This window comes from Canis lupus, chromosome 20, assembly GCF_003254725.2.
Source record: "Canis lupus dingo isolate Sandy chromosome 20, ASM325472v2, whole genome shotgun sequence".
In the NCBI taxonomy this organism is placed as follows: Eukaryota; Metazoa; Chordata; class Mammalia; order Carnivora; family Canidae; genus Canis; species Canis lupus.
The window spans coordinates 36,339,386-36,359,466 of NC_064262.1; the positions used below are offsets into that span (position 1 = coordinate 36,339,386).

The window sequence follows — 20,081 nt, forward strand, 5'->3', positions numbered from 1 at the left end:
GGCGGCCATCTTGGTTGCCGGGCGGCCGGCGGGGAGGCTGCGCCCGCGCAGCCGCCGTCCAGCTCCGGCGGGCGCCGCGGGTCCCTGAGGCGGGGTGTGGGCGTCGGTGGCCGCGATGACCCAGGCGGAGAAGGGGGACGCGGAGAACGGGAAGGAGAAGGGCGGGGAGAAGGAGAAGGAGCAACGCGGCGTGAAACGCCCCATCGTGCCCGCGCTGGTGCCGGAGTCGCTGCAGGAGGTGAGGCGCGGCGCCGGGGGCGGTCTCGTGAGGGCCTTCCGGCCGGGGGGGTGGGGGCGGCGGCGGCGGCGGCGACGCGGGGCTTCCGGTCCCCGCGCGCTGGCGGCTGGTGCCCCGCGGTGCTCGTCACGCCCGCCGGCGGCCGGACGGACACTGGGCTTCGGGAACTTCCGAAGCTGCCGTGGGCTGTCGGTGACCTCCACTCCGCAGGTGGAGTCCGGCACCGGGCAGGCACCGGGCAGGCACCGTTTCCTTGGTGAAGGAAGCCGCAGGGGGTGGAGCCCAGTTCAAGCCTGACGCCGGGGAGAGAGGCAAACGACTGTCTGAATAGACGTGAAGAGTTTGTGTGTCGGCGCCAGCTCGAGAGTGAAGGCTGCTAACCAGGAAGAGTTACTCACAGTTGCATGGCAGGCAAAGGACCTGGGTGTCTGTGTATCCTTAGGGATCGGTGGAAAACACAAAAACAAAAAAACAACGTTCCCGTAGGAAACAGAATGGGCAGATTCACAGGAAAAAGCAAGGAGGCATTGATAATGCTCGGGATTTCATGTTGGACGTCTCCGACACGGCTTCTTAACGGGGGGATGGGCTGAGGATAACACCCAGCTGGCCTGGCACCTGTAGGATACATTGCTGGGTGCCCGCTCCCGGGGAACCCCCAGGGGGTTCTGACTGTTGCACGGGCCTCAGTTTTCCCACCCACTAGGATTCTCTCCCATTCTGTGAGTGGGAGAGCTCACGGTTGGGTATGGGGCAGCAGGTATGAGGGCATCGTGGGGATGGGCTAATGCAGAAGGCCATCGGGAGGTATTGGGCACACACGGCAGGTACCTCCCCTGGCCCTGATGGCCTGGGAGCGCCTAACAGGAAGTGACCTCTGCACCAAGACCTAAGAATGATTAGGAGCTAGCCAGGGGGGATCTCCGGGTAGGAGGACAGCATGGAAGGGACAGACCTGGGCCAGGAGAGGGCATGAAGTATTGGTGACCATGATGTCTGGAAGTGAGGAAGAAGGAGGAGCAAGATTGGGACGCCACGGTGGCTCAGCAGTTGAGCACCTGCTTTCAGCCTAGGGCCTGATCCTGGAGACCCGGGGTCGAGTCCCACCACGGGCTCCCTGCATGGAGCCTGCTTCTCCCTCTGCTTGTGTCTCTGCCTCTCTCTCTATGTCTCATGAGTAAATAAATAAAATGTTTGCTTTTTTTTTTTTTTTTTTAAATAAAAGGAGCAAGAGGTGAAACTGGAGAGCTTAGTGGGGCCAATCATGAGAGTCTTAGAGCCAGAGTCTGCTCTCTTCTGAAAGGCAGCGGAGAACTTTGGAAGAGCTAGCCAGACTCTGAGCTACATGAGTAACTAGATTAATGGTCACAATAACTCTATGAGGTAAGAACTTCATCCAGAGCAAGGAAGTGGTGCTGTATGAATTTGAAGCCAAATCTGTGAATCCAGAGCCTGGGCCCTTAACCACTATAGCAGCATTTCCTTTAACTTCGGTCAGTTGTACCACACCCATTAGTTTTTCCATGTTCTCTGTGGCTTTTTCATATCCATTACTTTCTTAAAAACTGTTTTACTCGTTTTATATTTTTATTTTTTTATTTTATTTTTTTCTATATATCTTTATTTTATTTGAGAGAGAGGTGAGAGAGTGAGCATGAGAGCACAAGTGTGGAGAGGGAAAGGGAGAAGCAAACTCCCTACTCAGTAGGGAGCCCAATGCGCATGGCTCCTTCCCAGAACCCTGAGAACATAACCTGAGCCAAAGGCAGCCGCTCAACCAACTGACCACCCAGGTGCCCCCTACTCCGTCTTTTTTAAGCAGTAATATTTGGGAAATGACTTGTGGAGTGTACTAGCTTGTTGTTTCATAATATGTTAAAATAGGTGTGAAATTAAAAATATTTGTCCATATACTTTGGAAAACTGCCATTACTAACCCCAGAACTTCCCAGTCAATGTGCTGTATAGTCTGTGTTCCGTAAATGAAGTACAGGTATCCTGATGGCAAGCAGCTTCATCTTTTTTGCTCCAGTTTACTGGACGAATGTCTCCCATCGCGCAAAAAAGCTTGGGAAGTACTGTTTAACATCATGCCAACCACTTGAAAGAGATGCATTCAACAAATAACTCTTAGCTTCTGTGTGCCTTGCACTAGGCATAGAGTACTGAGTAAGAAAGAAGTGATTCCTTTTTACGTGAAGGTTTTTGTTAGTTGGGAGGGCAAACAGTAAATAATTATAAAATGATAGATGACATGAAAACTATATTGCAGGGGGTTAAGTAAACCTAGTCTGATGACATTTAACTTCAGAACTGAAGGGAGAAGTAAGATTTACGAGGGAGAAAGGATATGGCAGGCAAAGGGAGTTACCTGTATGAAGACAAGACAGTGTGATGAGTTAAGAAATCAAGAGAGATCTAGATGGGGAAGATTAAAGAGACCAGAAAGGAGGTGGTTCTTGAGTAGGGCTGGAGAATAGACAGGTTCTTGATCTCACAGGTTCTGGACTTTATCTTATGGGCAAGCTGTGGAAATGTTTTAAATGGAGACCTGCAAGAAGACCCAACTGTAGCTCAAGGGCAAAGCAGAGTAGGTGCTGGCTAAGGAGTTGTGCAGGAATGGTGGTTCTTCACAGAGGTATCCTCTTGGCACAGGAATTGTCAGAGTCCCTTCTTCCCCTGCTCTGTACTGAAACCATGGGTCCTTTAATGAGTTTATGAGGCAAAGGTTCCCCAACTGATTGAGATTCTATGTTTCGCACCCTTGCGAATTACAGATCTGAAACAATTACCATCTAAAAATAAAGGTCACAGTAATCACTCGTGTCCTGACATGTGCTGCTTTGTCATTTCTTGTTCACCATTTCCCAAGAATGGATTGTAAGATGCAGCAAGGTTTTCTGGCCTATGAAGATAGAATTGTGAACGCTGGCATTTTAACACCAAACTTTTGCCAGATTAGGTGAATAGCATAGAACTAAGAAGAGGTAAAATGTTTTAAAAATGATAACCAAAATGTGGTTTATGCACACACTGAGAAGTGGTTGCTGTATAAAAAGCCTTACTTTCCAGCATTACAAAATAGTAATTCTCTGCTTACGTGAATTTCTTCCCTAACGTGTTCAACCAGTGGTTGTCAAACCTGAGTGATCATACTGATCACCTCAAGAACTTTTGAAAGTTGCAGATTCCTAGGCTCCCTTCCTGGAAATTCTGAATCAGAATATTTGTACTGGAGGCTTAGAATCTAGTTTTTTATTTACAAGCATCTTTAGGTAATGCAGATTTAGCTAGCACTTCCCTAGTCATCGTATTCCCTACACTTATTCCTTGTCTGTTTCCCCTAGTAAACTGAGAGTTCTCCCGTGGTCAGAATTTTGTCTTGGTCACCATTGTACCCCAATACCTGGCCCAGAAATGCCCAGTAATTGTAAGTTAACTTGCATTAGATAATTATGGTTTCATTTAAACAAGTGTCGACCTATGTACTGTGAGTCAGATCCTGGGAGCACAGAAATATGAAATGAATTTGCATTCAGGCAGAGAGCAATAATTGGATGCCTTTCAAAGAGCTACCTTCAACTGAATTTTATTTTGGTACCTGTGAGTCTGATAGTTACTACACGAAACTAACTTCTTAGTCTAGCCTGTTATCTTTATGTTATTTAACTTGTTACCTATATATTATTTACTAAGGTCACATTCCTTTGTTTTATATTGGCAGCAAATCCAGAGCAACTTCATTGTTGTCATACATCCAGGTTCAACAACCTTAAGGATTGGCCGAGCCACAGATACACTTCCTGCTAGCATTCCTCATGTCATTGCACGAAGACACAAACAACAAGGGCAGCCACTATACAAGGACAACTGGCTCCTAAGGGAAGGACTAAATGTAAGTCCGTAATGGAGGATCTGGAGAGAAAGCCCAATGTTGTTTCCTTGAGACAGCTTAGACATTCAGGTATACACAGTAAACTTGAATTAATATCTTCACGGGTTTAATATATTTTAAAATAATATCATTCAGGGGTACAAAGAGCATTTTTCATTTGAGCTAGTGGTTTAAGATTGTAAAGAAATAATTATGACAAGCAAATCAAAATTATTTTAGCCCATTAATATGAATTGGGTATTGATGAAGGTGATTTTTAAATGGGCAATACAGAATTGTCACTCACTTAAAATAAAGCATTAAGGTCTCTCAACTGCTCCATATTTTTCTCTTCCAGATACTTAGAGTTTATATTGAGTTTGTGTTTTCAATCTATAAGTAATCACTTATGGAATTGTTATAATCACTTCTTACAATCTTAGATCAAATTATAATTTTTTTTTTTTTTTTTAAATTTTTTTTTAATTTTTATTTATTTATGATAGTCACAGAGAGAGAGAGAGGCAGAGACACAGGCAGAGGGAGAAGCAGGCTCCATGCACCGGGAGCCCGATGTGGGACTCGATCCTGGGTCTCCAGGATCGTGCCCTGGGCCAAAGGCAGGCGCCAAACCGCTGCGCCACCCAGGGATCCTCAAATTATAATTTAAAGGCAGGACTATGTATATCCTTGCAGTTAGCATTTACTTGATCTTACCTTGGAGATGGTAATTATCAGAAAAATTTTTCATGGTAGATGTTAAAGTGTGCATATTGCTTCATAATCCACTTTTAAGTTTTAAGTGAAAGGTAATTTTAGGAACCTGTAGGTTCTATACTTCTAATAGTAAGCTTTAGGGTTCCACTCTTTTTTTTTTTTTTTTTTTTTTTTTAAGCATAACTAGAAGACTACCTAAGCTCATTTCTCTAAGCCTAGGTGTAACTTTGAGGGTATGAGAGTCTAAATCCATTTGTATCTTTGGATCTCACAGTTCTACTGTAGGGCCTAAATTTCAAGAGTAAAATTTAGGTATGAGAATTATGTCAGTATTTGGAAAAGTTTCTGAAATACTTTGTAAATACTAAGTAGCTATCCTGTACTTAGTCCTCTGAATGACTTTATCACTTAAATTCACTTGAGGCTATAGATTTTTACAGATACTTGGTTTGAGGTGTTTATTTTTGACTTTTTTATTCATAATAAGATTATTTTGAATTCTTAAGATTGATATATTTGGCTAAGATTAAGGAAATGCTGCTTCTTGTTGATGAGGGATATTTCTCTTGGATTAAATCAGTAGTTTGACACATTGCTTTCTCTTTTCATTAAATCCTTTCTGCTGCTCATCTTTCACCTTTTTTCCCCAGAAACCAGAAAGTAATGAACAAAGACAAAATGGCCTTAAAATGGTGGATCAAGCAATATGGTCTAAAAAGATGTCAAATGGTACAAGACGGATTCCCGTGTCCCCTGAACAGGTTCAGTCTTAACTCTTTTTTCAGATTTATTCCATAACCGCTGTTCTATCATAAGTGCCATTCATGTGTTCTCTTGATTTCATTAAGCAAATAAAAGATGGGATTTCCTTAAAAAAGGAAAAAGCATTCATAACCACCTACAGAATACCCAAATCAGTGTCACAAATGCTTGGACAAGCCAAATAATTTAAAAGATGGTATTTCTTCTGGCAAATTAATAAAAATTTAGAGTTTACCTGAGAGTCATAAGTGTGTAATTCCAGGATCTTGGTGGGAAGCAATTTGCTTACTACATTTGCCATTTTAATATGATGAAAAATACTATTAGGAATGGACAGGAGTTGGCATATATGTAAATGTGTATTCAGTTTTAAGCAGACTGCAGTATTAGTTTTGGACTAGTTATGAATCACATTCTAGGTATTAAAACTATGGGAACAATCAAAATTTTGGAAAAGGCCAAGAGTATCTTTTTGTGACCAGTCAGTATTTTGCCAAATATTTAGAATTTGTGATTAAATTTTGCTAACTATATCTAGTCTATGAGAGAGGAGAAAAGAGGACTCATACTAGGTTTCTCCCATTCCCCCTCCTTTTTTTCTTACATAAAATTTTCTGGTGATTTTTTTTTATTTCAGGCACGTTCCTACAACAAGCAGATGCGACCTGCAATTTTAGATCACTGTTCTGGAAATAAATGGACCAACACATCTCATCACCCTGAGTTTTTGGTTGGGGAAGAGGTAGGGACATCCAGTTCTAGTTGTTTCCTAGAATTCATAATCTTCCTTTCAGGCCCAGATACTCAAACGGGCTCCTGTGATGTTAGATACTCTACTCTCAACATTTAGAATAGTCAGCAAATGTTAACCATAACTCTGGCCTGAGATTTTTAATGTGAATCCAGAAAACACCCAGAAGAAGTTTTAACAATATATTCATCTCCTTTGTCTTTTCTAGGCCTTATATGTTAATCCATTGGACTGTTATAATATTCACTGGCCTATCAGAAGAGGTCAGTTAAATATTCACCCAGGACCGGGGGGCTCTCTCACAGCTGTTCTGGCAGATATTGAAGTAATATGGTCTCATGCAATCCAGAAATACTTAGAAATTCCACTGAAAGATTTAAAGGTGAGGTTAAATTCCCAGTTAACTTGGATTGGCTTTAAGATTCTTGGGCAGCCCAGGTGGCTCAGTGGTTTAGCGCCGCCTTCAGCCCAGGGCCTGATCCTGGAGACCGGGGATCGAGTCCCACGTCGGGCTCCCTGCATGGACCCTGCTTCTCCCTCTGCCTGTGTCTTTGCCTCTCTCTCTCTCCGTCTCTCATGAATAAATAAATAAAATCTTAAAAAAAAAAAAAAAGATTATTGATCAGTAAAAGTGCCTAATACTGAGTTGTTTGTAATCTAATGTCCTTAGAGCATTTTGTCAGCCTTAAGGTGTTGAGGACAGCTTTCTTTCTTCACTGACTTCACCTCTCATGCTTTCTCTTTTTTCGGTGTCTCTATCTATTGCTCTGCAACCAGCAAGCTTGGTCATGTTTGTGCCTTATCACTGGACCTTTTTCAGTTCTTATTATCTTATTTTTAATTTCACAAGGTGTTTTTTTTTTTCTTTTTCAGTTGAAGTATAGTTGACACACCATTGTTACATTAGTTTCGGATTTATAGCATAGCGATTGGACAACCCTATTCATAATGCTGGTCTCACTCCAAGTATAGCCACCATTCTGTCACTATGCCATGACAGTACCATTATAGTACCAGTGACTATGTTCCCTGTGCTGTATCTTTCATCTCCATGACTTATTCATTCCATAACTGGAGGTTTATCTCTCCCAGTCCTCCTTACCCATTTTGCCCACCCTCCTTCCCCCCTCTGGCAACCACCAGTTTATTCTCCATGTTTATGTGTCTGTTTCTGCTTTTTTTGTTTTGTTTTGTTTTTAAGATTTCACATATAAGTGAAATCGTATTTATCTTTTTCTGACTTACTTCACTTAGTGTAAGGTCCTCTAGGTCTACCCATGTCGTTGCAAATGGCAAGATTTCATTCTTTTTTATGGCTGATATACCATTGTATGTATGTACCACATCTTCACACATTTATCTATCATTGGATACTTACGTTGCTTCCGTATGTTGGCTATTGTAAAGAATGCTATAATGAACATAGGAATGTGTATATTATTTCAAATTACTGTTTTAATTTTCTTTGGGTAATAACTAGTAGTGGAATTACTGGGTTGTGTGGTATTTCTATTTTTAACTTTTTAGGAATCTCCATTCTGTTCTCCGTAGTGGCTATACCAATTTACATTCCCACCAACAGTGTACAAGGGTTCCTTTTTCTCCACATCCTCACCAACACTTGCTATTTCTTGTCTGTTTGATACTAGTCATTTTGACAGGTTTTAGGTGATATCTCATTGTGGTTTTGGTTTGCATTTCCCTGATGATGAGTGATGTTGAGCATCTTTTCACGTGTCTGTTGGCCATCTGTCTATGTTCATTGGAAAAACGTCTATTCATGCCCTCTGCCCATTTTTTAATTGGATTATTTTTCTGCTGTTGAGTTGTATAAGTTCTTTATATATTTCAACTATTAACCCCTTATCAGGTTTCATATCTCACGTTTATGTGTTTAATCTATTTTGAGTTTCTTTTTGAACAGGGCTTAAGAAAGTGGTCCAGTTCCATTCTTTTGCATAAGGCTGTCCAGTTTTCCCAGAACCATTTATGGAAGACACTCTCTTTTTCCCAATGCTATTCTTGCCTCCTTTGTCAAAGATTCATTGATCATATAAGTGTGGGTTTATTTTTGGGCTCTATTCTCTTCCATTGATCTATGTATTTTTGTGCCAATACCATACTATTTTGATTATTACAACCTTATAGTGTATCTTGAGATCTGGGGTTTTGATACCATTTCACAAGTTTTTAATATAAAGGGAAAAAAAACCCACAACTTCAGCATTTCCTGTTTTTCATTAAACCCAAAAGATAGAGATTTGAGCTTTGTTCTGGGCCTCTAACCATTGCTTCCATCCTTTAGAGAAAATCCTCTCTGAAGACAAGTGTAGTGACATTTATTTTGATCTGGCTTTAGTATTAATGGTTTTCTCTTCTTTTTTCTTTGTTCTTCTCTTTAGTATTATAGATGTATCTTGTTAATTCCTGATATCTATAATAAACAGCACGTGAAAGAATTAGTGAATATGATCCTAATGAAGATGGGTTTTTCAGGTATGTCTTATATTCCTGAGAAATCTGTTTGAAATGAGATTGTTTATCTATTTTACTGACAAAGTTAATCTAATATACTGCCTTATTGAAATGCATATTCTAAGAGGATCAGGCATGCTTGGACAATTGCCCAGATGTTCCCAGACTTTAATGGATGATTTGTCTTAGGATCTTTACTGCTCCCTAGCTGATTGCTCCTCTACCTTTGTGTTTTAGGAATTGTGGTCCATCAGGAGTCTGTGTGTGCCACCTTTGGAAGTGGTTTAAGCAGCACATGTATTGTAGATGTTGGAGACCAGAAGACAAGTGTGTGCTGTGTGGAGGATGGGGTCTCTCATCGCAATACTCGGTAAGGATCTTGGAAGGTAGTATTCTCTGCTTTCTCCCCTCACAGCCTGTTCAGCTATAAAGCATCAGAAGTTAAAAAGAAAATTATTATAAGGAATTATATATTCAGAGTTTGCATAGGAAACCAAAATTATGGAAGTGCAAATTCTAGCAAGGCTATAAACCACTGATTTTATCCTTCCTGTTAGTACTATTTATGCTTCCTGTTATGAGTACCTAACAGGAGCTCCTGAAAATCCTGACTTGTGTTGTGTGCTTTCCCACAGAGGCAGTGTATATATTAACTCTGTGTCTTGCTGTGGTCTAATGTAGAGATACGTATCATGCTCATAGCAAAGCTTTAATTACACAAGTCATGTAGGGGAAAATAGGTTTTCAGGTCCAAATTCTCTATCTAGCATTATGAGCATTTGCTTTTGTCATAATTGTTCAGTGAGTGATGAGTAGTGTTCTGGTCAAGTCCCTTCATGATGTCATCACTGATATAAGAGGTAATAAAGTAACTCAGGAGCAGATTTACTGCTTGTCCTTCCTGAGACAAGCCCAACAAAGGTAAGCACACTCAGGCAATACGCATACAGATTCTTTGCAGCATTTTTGTGCTTCCAGGATGGCTTCTTCAGGATGCTGTAGTGCTTTCTGTCCCTCACATATGTAGTTCAAGATCCAGGGCATAGAAACATTTAAAAGAAGACCTAAGCAGTCCATGCAAAAAGTTGATCTGTTGCCTCCCATCCCAAATTACAGTGAATTCTAAAACAGTATAAGTTGATTTGGCTCATCCATTGGTTATGTATTACTTAATGCCATTGAGTCTCAAAGTATGGAGAAAACACTGGGCCCGGGTCTCCCACCTCTAAAATAATATAGCAGTGCTCTTTGCAAATCATAGAACCATTCAGTTAGTTGGTGGTATACTCTTGAAAGTTTTCTCCCGTGAGTCTGTCTTATGGTGTCGCTGTTTGTCACCTCGACGTATTAGTATAGACAGGCAAACCACTATGATATGGTAAATATGGTAACTTAGAAATGAGTTGCATTAAGGCTGTTCTCTTTCTTGGAAACTTTTTGCAAAAGCATGACTGCTGCTAGGTGCTCACCACTGATGGTTTGCTAGAGTTCTATTTCTCCCATCTCTCCATCCTGTCTTTTCATTCTTTATTCCTAAAATAAACATCTTTTGAGACTTGTTAGGTTTCACTGTGCCTAGTTTAGTTTTTGAAATGCTCTTTGCACCTTCTTGATCAACAGATTACCCACCTCTTTTCTCTTTTAACTCTAGGCTCTGTCTGGCCTATGGGGGGTCTGACGTGTCAAGGTGTTTTTACTGGCTCATGCAGCGAGCTGGATTCCCTTACCGAGAATGCCAACTAACAAATAAAATGGATTGTCTTCTTCTGCAGCATCTTAAAGAAACTTTCTGTCATTTAGATCAGGTGGGAGCAAAACCAAAATTGCTGATTATTTTTGTTACTAGGAAGAATTTACGATATTCAAAAGGCAGTTAAAAATATAAGAGAGGCACCTGGGTGGCTCAGTTGGTTAAGTGTCTGCCTTCAGCTGAGGTCATAATACCAAGGTCCTGGGATTGAGCCCCGCGTAGGGCTCCCTGCTTCCCCTTCTCTCTGTCCCTTCCCCTGCTTATGCGTGAGTGTGTGAACATGCTGTCTCTGTGCCGCCGCCCCGCCCCCCCCCGCCTCTCTCTCAAATAAATAAAATCTTAAAAAAATATATAGCAGTATTCTACCCTTTCAACCGAAGTTGAGAGAACCTTAAAGTTAAAGCTCTTAAGGAGTTAAGAGTGTTTTGGTAAGGTTAGAGCTGTTAGGATGTGTCTCAGGCTCTGGAAAATACAGCTGGTTTTTTTTTTAAGTGAGTATTTAGCAGATTTGTCTCTCTTTAGGATCTTTGATCAAGATGTAGGTAAACCTTTAGGTGTAATGCATATGTAGGTACAGACATTTAATTAAATGGCAGCAACTGAAGCACTTTCTTAGTGTTGTGAATAGTCAACCTTTAATCTTTGCTATATGTCTATTCCTACCTTTTTATGCTTTCTGTTTCAGGCCTTCTTATTTTCCCTGACATTTTTCAAGCAATCCTAATTCTAAACAACAAAATTTTGAGAAACCTAAGACTGGGTATCATTTCCCAGTTACTGAGGGAATTGGCTTATTGATTTGGATCCTTGTTTGAATTAATATTTACCGATAATAAAGATAAAAATGCAGATGACAGAAATTTCAGACATGTTAAAAGTAAGGTATATCTGAACTATTTTATTAAGTTCCAGTTGAAATGGGGGGAAAAGAAGAAATGGTAGAAAGTTGCAGAGCAGCTATATTATAGGTGAGATTTGAATAGTAGAGAGGCTTGTCATTTGAGGAGTTTATATGCACTTTTACTGGTTCACTGACAGCATCTTTTTCTGGAATCAGGACATCTCTGGGCTTCAGGATCATGAGTTTCAAATTCGACATCCAGATTCCCCTGCCCTACTTTACCAGTTTCGATTAGGAGATGAAAAACTCCAGGTAATGTGTAGTTGTGTATTTCCATGGGTAGAAAGAAAGCCATCCAGGTTCAGTCAGATTGAGAGAATATATACTTGTCTGAAACCTCATGAGGTCAGAATGTCAGCTGGTTTAGACTGTCGGCTAAACCAGCTTAAAAGTCCCTGATAGCATACAGATCATAATAGATCTAAAGACTATCTTTTTAATTAGCCACTGTATGATTAGTTCTTACTTAGAGAGGGGGTACTATTCTTACTAAGGAATTTTAAAATAGCTTGTTAGGCACTCGAATTACATTTGCTTTGACATTTTTCTCTATGGTATCACATCACTCATTCAATTGGATGATTTCTGTAGTTTTCTGACCTCTTCTGCAATGAAGAAATAATACTAACTCCCAAAAGAGAATGCTTACTCAGTCTGCCTTCTAGGGTCTAATCTTCCAGTTTTGTTTGGGGAAGAACAGAGTTTAATGGATTAGTATCCTTGGTTGATATTTGTTTTCTTCCTTGCACAGGCTCCAATGGCTTTGTTTTACCCAGCAACTTTTGGAATTGTTGGACAGAAAATGACAACTTTGCAGCACAGATCCCAGGGTGACCCTGAGGATCCTCATGATGAGCATTACCTGCTAGCCACACAGAGCAAGCAAGAACAGGTCCGCAGTGATTCTGGTGTGTGAGGAGATAGCTTTGACCCTGCAGGAGAAGTTTGCCCATCATTAATAGATCATTGCAGTCGCTAGAATCTGACTGCATACTAAAGCTGATACTGTTTTTAGGATTGTAGATGAAATGAAGTCTACTGTAGATGAAGTCTAAATTTAAAATCCAGATGACAGATTTCTTCATTCAATAATCCGATTTTCAGAATACCAGTCCACATGTTTAAAAGTTAGTTTAATGAAGATACTTCCTTTTGGTGTATACAGTATCTTCTTTTGAATATTTATTCAGTAAGGAGTATTTTCAGTAAAATCTGACCTATTTTTAAAATCATAATGTAATGTAAATGGTATGAGGTCTAGGCAGAAAGCTGAATTCTTTTGTCCAGAGCTGATTATCCCAGTAATAGGATATTTAATATAAGGGCACAAATTAAAGCTCTTATCTGCCAGTGAAACAGCAGCTCATGATGGAGAAAGGAGGGCTCTAAACCTGTTCTAGTCCTTGTCCCTGATCATGAGGTGGTTAGGTAGGGTCTGAAAATGAGGATTTCATAATAGCCATAGGCACAAGAATCCTACTGAACTCCACCTAAAAACTCTATTCAAGCAGGAAAAGTCTGTGTATGCCGACATTTTCAATTTTAAAATCCAATCAGTGATAATAAGGTCGTGAGATTTGCTCTGCCTCCCAGTGACTGCTTTGGGATTGTCCGCATATCCTCATCTTTTGTACACCATGTCTCACTCCCAGGTGATCCGGGAGAGGGTCCAAGTGGTTGGCTATATACTAGCATGTACTCCTTCTGCACCACAGTAATGCACCTTTGCTTTATAGTAGTGTAAAGCACTATAAAATAGCGCAGTAGGGAGGAGTGGGGTCTAGCTGGAGAACATCTGGTATAGTCCTACCATCTACTTGATTGTCCTTTTAATTGATTTAGTCTGCCAAAGCTACTGCTGACCGAAAGTCTGCATCCAAACCCATTGGATTTGAAGGGGATCTTCGTGGCCAGTCTTCTGATCTTCCAGAAAGACTCCATGCCCAGGAAGTGGATTTGGGATCCTCCCAAGGAGACTGTTTGATGCCTGGCAATGAATCCGAGGAGGCTCTCACAGCACTGATGTCCAGGAAGACTGCCATCTCTCTGTTTGAAGGGAAAGCCCTGGGCCTGGATAAAGCCATTCTTCACAGCATAGACTGCTGTTGTAAGCATGTTTCAGGAGCCAGTAGCAGTTATTGAATGTGTTAAAGCTAGACTGTGGGTATGCAGCATAACATATGCATTGAAAAACTGGAGCACCTGCTGCACTTGTGTTGTCTGATATTAGAAATTGGTTCCTGGTCTCATTGGGCATATAGCCTAGTAGAGAAGACCAAAAAAGTTAAATTGTCACACAAATGGGAAACCACAACTATGGCAGGTGCTACAAAGGTGAACTAACTAAAGGATACTGACTTTCAGTGCTTCTGATTGAGGGATTTAATAAGGGATTTTTAATAGGAGGAAGCAGTGTGGAGGATGGGAGGCAGGGAAACCTTTCTTGGGAAAGAGCCACTTAAGAGAGATTTAGGAGGTGAGTGGGGGTTAGCCTGTCAGGATGGCATTCTGGGCAGAGGAAGATGCCTGTGTGGAGATTAGTATGGCTGGGGACACTGGGTGCCAGGATGAAGCTAGAGAAGCAGTGAATACACACCATATTGAACTTTGTAGGTCCCTGTAGAGATTTTGGTCTTAATCCTGCAGGTAGAAAGTATGGTAACAACATGTTCATGTTGGTGTTTTGCAAGATTCTTCTGTCTGCATTGTTGAGGATGGGTTGGAGAGAAACCTTTGAGGAGGCTTTTAGAATTATCCAAACGAGATGGTGGTGGCTTGGCCCAGGGTGGTGGTGGATATGGAGAAAAAGAGTGGAAGGAATATCATTGTCTTTTCAGCATCTGATGATACCAAAAAGAAGATGTACAGTTCCATCCTGGTGGTGGGAGGTGGTCTGATGTTTCATAAAGCTCAAGAATTTCTGCAGCACAGAATTCTCAACAAAATGCCACCTTCATTCAGACGAATTATTGAGAATGTGGATGTGATCACAAGGCCCAAGGTCTGTTGTCGGTGCAGTTGGATTGCATACAAATGAAATCAGGACTGATTCTAATTGTAATGTTGTATGTGGACAGATAAAATGCTGGGAGGCATGAGTTTGTGTCTGGGCTGCTCTTAATTAAGGGCTTGGGCAAGTAGAAGAATTTCAGTGGGTCACAGATTTGGTGCAAGGAGCTTTTGGCTAGGGGCCTGGCTTTCTGGGTGTTAGTCCCAGCTCTCCTCTCCAGACTAGACTGACTTCCAAAAGGTATGCCTCTGGAAAAGGACAGGCTGGTCTCACATTGGCCAGAACAGCTTCAGTTTTTGCTTTCATATTTAAGATCTGCTGCTGGTCTATGGACCAGGGCATCTTTACAGATCCTTTTGGCTTGAACTGTCTTGGAAAGAAACATAAACCCTGGAATTTAGAAAGAGATGATGTCTGTATTTCATTATATCCCACGAACAATTCCTGGGAATGTTCTTATTTAATTTTAATCCTGTGCGAGGGATTATGGCATACATTTATTCTACTCTAACTTCAGAATAATGATTTCCTTACGTATGTTCCTTAAGTATGGGGCCTATTTGTAAAGTAATAGTATTGAATGGTAGCATCTTCAGTAATAAACACTAAAGTTTTCTCATCAGTTGGAACAGAAAGATGTCTGTAGTTAATGGGTCCTTTGTATAGGTGAGTCTTTAATGCAGGTTGAAAATCTGGCTTTTTAGGTATTGACTCAGCAGGTTTTTTCTACCTCAAATTCAAGGAAATGATTATACGTCTTATCTGCTTTTGCTGAAATATCTTTATCATTTCCCTAGGACATGGATCCCCGGCTGATTGCATGGAAAGGAGGGGCTGTGTTGGCTTGTTTGGACACAACACAGGAACTATGGATTTATCAGAGAGAATGGCAGCGCTTTGGTGTCCGCATGTTACGAGAGCGAGCTGCTTTTGTATGGTGAAAACAGGCAGAAAGTGCCTATTGAAGACCAAAAACAGGCCTCCTGGTATAAAAGACTTAAAAATATGTATATTTTAATTTATTGACTCAGATGCTTAAGTTTCATGGAAAATAAATGAATTTTAACTTTTATGTTGACAGCAGGACATCTGGTGTGAAATTATAAGCTGCTTTTGTAGTCAGGATACTTAATAAATATGAACTTACTCTTCAGTGGTAAATTCTGCCCCTTTCTCAGGATTGCAGGAGCTCCCTGATGATGATGTGAATTGTTGCTGTTGTCTCATGTGCACACCTGGGCTTAAATTGATCTCAGTGTCATCAGACAATCTCAAGCATCCACAAAGGGTGGGAGCAGTGACTTGGGTACCTGACTCCTTAGAGCTGAGCTGTGTGGTCATGCCATTTCCCTCGTGTTACAGCAGGCACACATGTTGGGACTCGTGTGGACTTAGAATTCCAAATAGGGGGAAAAATGTTCTTTTCTTTTTCTGTTGGATTATAAAAAAGACTGACTGGTTGAGCTCTGGATTTCCAGAGGCAAAGATTTAAGGCTGGGCTGGTTGGCTTTTGTTACTCACATGCTTCAGGGTAGGCTTAGGGAAAGAAAACAGTCCTTATCTGGCCAAAACAGAACAAAAACTGAAAACTTGTTTCCTTCTTCAAGCCCAATAGAAACAACTCAGGTGTAATGTAGAGTTAACTTGTGTTGTACAGATAAGTAAAGGTGACTGCTCTAATCACTACTAATTTAATCATCAAGCCCCCAGTTTTCCTTAAAGGAACTAAGAGAAAGGTTTCAGAACTCTTTATGCTTGGTATGATCATTTGACCTGAATCTGTGAACCATCTGAAGCAAAATCTAAATACAAACCGGTATTAGCACCAGCGGTCCAGGCCTTGGGGAAGCCTTCCAAGCCCCTGGCCAGAGGAAAAGAAAGTATTGTGTGGAGACAGAAGAGACCTGGGAGCCTGGGGAATTGCCTGATTCCTGCCACTCCCTGCTGGGAGTCTGCTTCCACCATCTGCTTATCCAGAACTGGAGATGGGAGTGGGACTCAGAATGAGGGAGGTGAGAGACAAAGGTAGAGATAAGAGGTTAAGAGGTGGAGGGTAAAAGTACAATATAGAAAGAGTAGGATGGTTAGAAATCTCAGCGCCTGAAGAAATAGTGGTCCTAGAACATTTTGCATAACAAGGAATATTCTAAATACCTGCTCAGGTGAGGAACAATGATTTTTACCTTGTTTGGTATTATTGAAGATATGTGCCTTCAATCTTAATAAGATTGTGTACTCTTTATTTTTTTAAAATTTTAACAAAATAAATTTATACAATATTGATTTTATTTATTTTTCTGCACTGTTTCACCCCAATTTATTAATGTCTACCTAGTTCCAAAAGCAAAATGTATTTTGTGTATAATTGGTTTTTTACATAGTAACCTATTACCCTTATAACTGGTAGATACTGATTCAGAGGAAGTTGGTTTCTGGTCCAAGTTTTGACATAAGCTTTGTCCGTCTTTTGTTACTAGCACTTAAAAGCGCCTTGAAAACTGTTCATGACAAGTGAGTTTAACCACATTAAACATATTGCCTCACCATTACCAAGTGTCTGCTTGTGAAGTTGGACATGGTGAGTTTTCATTCTGTGCTTCCTTATTTTGTTTTTTATTTTATCTGTAAGACCTGTCCCTTTAAGGTTAGCTTTAACACTTCACAAATACATTTCAAAAGTTATCCATCAAAAGCTGATCCACATTCTAGGGCAGATTCAGTATTGCACTGTGTGAGAGAGACAAGCATTCCTAGAAAAATTGTGTGCTAATATAAATGGCCTCTTGGTAATCTCTGCGTTAAGAAAAAGATTCTTTTATAAAAAGAAGTTGGGAGACTTTAAATACCATACATTTCTAGCTCTTGGTAATTTTTTATTCGGGCAAACCATTATAATTCCATTTATAAAAAGCCTAATTATTTCAAGAGGGCTGACTTTCGATGGAGCAGGAATTGTGTTTTGAACAGGAAAAGTTACATATTCACCAAGAAACTCTGAACTCTTACAATAACCTCTTAAAGATAACTGGGCCAAAGTAGACATTAGGTCTGCAGGTAATGGATGTTGGTAATCATGTTAAAAGTCACCTGTACAAGAATCAGATAGGACATGAATCTAGTTCAGGGCAGGAAGGTCCTATGCAAGTGCCAGATAATACAAATGGCTATACATATACTACATCATCTGGTCAGCAAAGAGGAGTTCAGCTTGTTATTACCTATTCTGTTTTCTTTAAAATAGCTTTTGTATATAATAGAGGGTTTTTCACCTATGAAGTTACTAGTGAAGGAGCAAAGGTTTTCTTAAATTTGGTATTCACTAACTTAAGTTCAGAATGTCACAGAAATAAATAATTTTGCTTACAGTGCAGTGCGTGGGCTATTCAAGACTGGATGTTCTCCTGGAAGATGCTTTGTTGTTATCAGTGGTTTTAGTTCTGCATTTTAAGTCTCCTTGACTTTTAGGTATGAAGTTGATTTAGCTTTATAAATTTAGTTTCTGTCCTTCAGTTAATGCAACAGTAGTTAGTATTTGTAACAGTTTCATTGGCATAAAAGTTCTAATTAAACTAAGGCATATGTATTGTTTTGAATCCTATTTTTCTTGCTACATAAAGCAGGTGTATACAAAATATTTCCTGCATGTAGCCCATATAGGAACCTTCAGAATCATCTGAGATACCTTCCCCCTGTGGGTAAGAAGGCTTCAAGGCCCCTCATTTCTCATGGGTGGGCTATAGGAAACAGGCTGTCAGTCTCTTTCCTCCTGACCCTGGCTGCTTGACGCGGAGTTCTGTACAGAAAGCAGCAGCATCCCTCATGAGGTGGTACTTGGGGCAGACACTGAGCGCACTGTATTCATCTTTGATATCAGCATCCCTAAAATAGACTACCATGTATTTGTCAAGAGGAGTCTGGCTTCTCAGATCGCTGCAGAAGAGGTTAAAGGCCAGGGGGAATAGGTCTTGGGAGCTCTCGTGCGGGCTGCCCTCCCTCTGGCCACAGGTGTTATCACAACTGGAGCTGACATCATTGGAAAGAAGGAAGATGACTTTATCAACTGCTTTCTTCTGAGTGGTAAGCCACTGCACTGGACCCATCTCAGCTATTTTCTTTTTCTGCCATTCTTCAAGGATAACCTCACTTCTGCAATGATTTTGAAGAAATTCAGTGAAGTAACAAACTGTGTGATGGAAACAGATTTCAGATGGGTAGACCACAAGAACCTTAATGAGGGGCAGTAGCGTGGTGGTAGGGAAGGAAGCCTTCTTGGTCCTTTCTGTGGGGAGAGAGAGCATTTGTTCTCTGTGAGCCACAAACAGTAGGCTTTCACTCTGGTCTGAACCACTATTAAATGATCCCTTGCTAGGGGATGCTGGTGGAGCACCAGGGACATTGTTACTGCCAGAGAGGAAATATCCCCAGTGTTCATTTTGAATGTATCGCCTGAAAGACCCGGATGTTTAGACCTTAAAGATGCTTTAAAAGATGTATTTTCCAAGTCCTGATCACTAAATCAGTCGTCTTAAGCCATATCTTTTCAGCTTCAGGTACTTTGTTTTAGGTAGGTGGTTGTAACTGTACTATTCTTAGTGTCCTATATAAACAGGGCCAGGGTCACCTGACCTGTCCTTCACATCACATTTTGAGTTAAGTCAACTCGGTAACTGGTCCATCTTCTATCTGCAGGTGGTAAAGTTTCTTTGTGGTTGCATAAGGTTAGCTGGTAGCCCATTTCAGCTGGAACTGAACTGGAATTTTGTATGTGCTCTAAGAACAGAAACTATATGTGAAAGTACTATAACTTAATAACAGGCCAACCATATTCCCTGAATAGAAGTATTCCCAAGGTCATCGTTCCACATGGCTTCCGTACTAAGGTTATGAGATTAACCTTGTTCTAGGCACAACATCACAAATAACTCAGAGGGTACGTTTAGATTTGGCTCCATGTGAAGAGGAGAAGCAGAAGTTTTCAGGTATCTGTATAAATACTCTCTGGTTTCTGTATTCAAATCCTCAGTGTCTGAGTGTTGGCAAGGTCTCAAATATATGGATTCAAGTGTGTGGTGTTCTTATGCATGGAAGAATTATTTTTAAAAAGTAGGAACTAGGCACGCCTGGGTGGCTCAATGGTTGGGCGCCTGCCTTCAGCTCAAATCGTGATCCCGGGATCCGGGATCAAGTCCCGCATCGGGCTCCCTGTGAGGAGCCTGCTTCTCCCTCTGCCTGTGTCTCTGCCTCTCTCTCTCAGTCTGTGTCTCTCATGAATAAATAAATCTTAAAAAAAAAAAAAAAAAAAAAAAGGAACTAGCTTGGAGTACCTATTACAGGCAAAATGCAATTTGTTATTAGCTATCTTTTGCTCATTGCTGTCCTTTTAGATGCCTCATGATAAAAGATAAACCAGTGGTAGTGACCAGATTGAGGTCCTCATCCCTGCTCTGCCTTGGCAAATGTGACCCGGTCATCAGTACTTGGGTACTGATGGGTATTTTTGGAAAGCTCTATGGCGTTACATCAGTGCTACCTGACTCTTATCGTAACACCAAAATGGGATTGCCTCAAGAAGAATCCTCTTTAAAAAAAAAAAAAAATTCACA

The 20,081-nt window shown here is 40.9% G+C and overlaps 2 protein-coding genes across 9 annotated transcripts in view; one reads left to right on the forward strand and one right to left on the reverse strand.

Moving 5' to 3' along the window:
- Window positions 1-17,027, forward strand: ACTR8 (actin related protein 8). 5 transcript variants are annotated; one of them, XM_025456207.3, is made up of 13 exons: window positions 1-238; window positions 3,963-4,133; window positions 5,480-5,590; window positions 6,229-6,333; window positions 6,551-6,724; window positions 8,745-8,838; window positions 9,055-9,187; window positions 10,469-10,622; window positions 11,625-11,720; window positions 12,220-12,360; window positions 13,311-13,575; window positions 14,306-14,469; window positions 15,276-17,027. In XM_025456207.3, the coding sequence occupies exons 1-13, from the start codon at window positions 116-118 to the stop codon at window positions 15,417-15,419; spliced, it is 1,875 nt and encodes a 624-aa protein (XP_025311992.1). In that variant the 5' UTR covers window positions 1-115; the 3' UTR covers window positions 15,420-17,027. The 5 variants fall into 5 exon arrangements, with proteins under 5 accessions (XP_025311992.1, XP_048954238.1, XP_035559206.1 ...); XM_049098281.1 differs by lacking the exon at window positions 1-238 and adding an exon at window positions 454-998; XM_035703313.2 differs by lacking the exon at window positions 1-238 and adding an exon at window positions 477-649 and having other exon boundaries at window positions 4,000-4,133.
- Window positions 11,446-20,081, reverse strand: part of IL17RB (interleukin 17 receptor B) — a 21,046-nt gene continuing 12,410 nt past the window's right edge. For 3 of the 4 annotated variants that reach the window (XM_025456211.3, XM_025456210.3, XM_025456209.3), the window contains exons 11-12: window positions 14,065-18,757; window positions 11,446-13,730 (exon numbers count right to left, since the gene is read on the reverse strand). In XM_025456211.3, the coding sequence (XP_025311996.1) occupies window positions 18,213-18,757 (545 nt within the window). In that variant the 3' untranslated portion in view covers window positions 11,446-13,730; window positions 14,065-18,212. Of the gene's footprint in view, window positions 13,731-14,064; window positions 18,758-20,081 lie in introns of those variants that run through there. The other variant, XM_049098291.1, reaches the window with a different exon arrangement.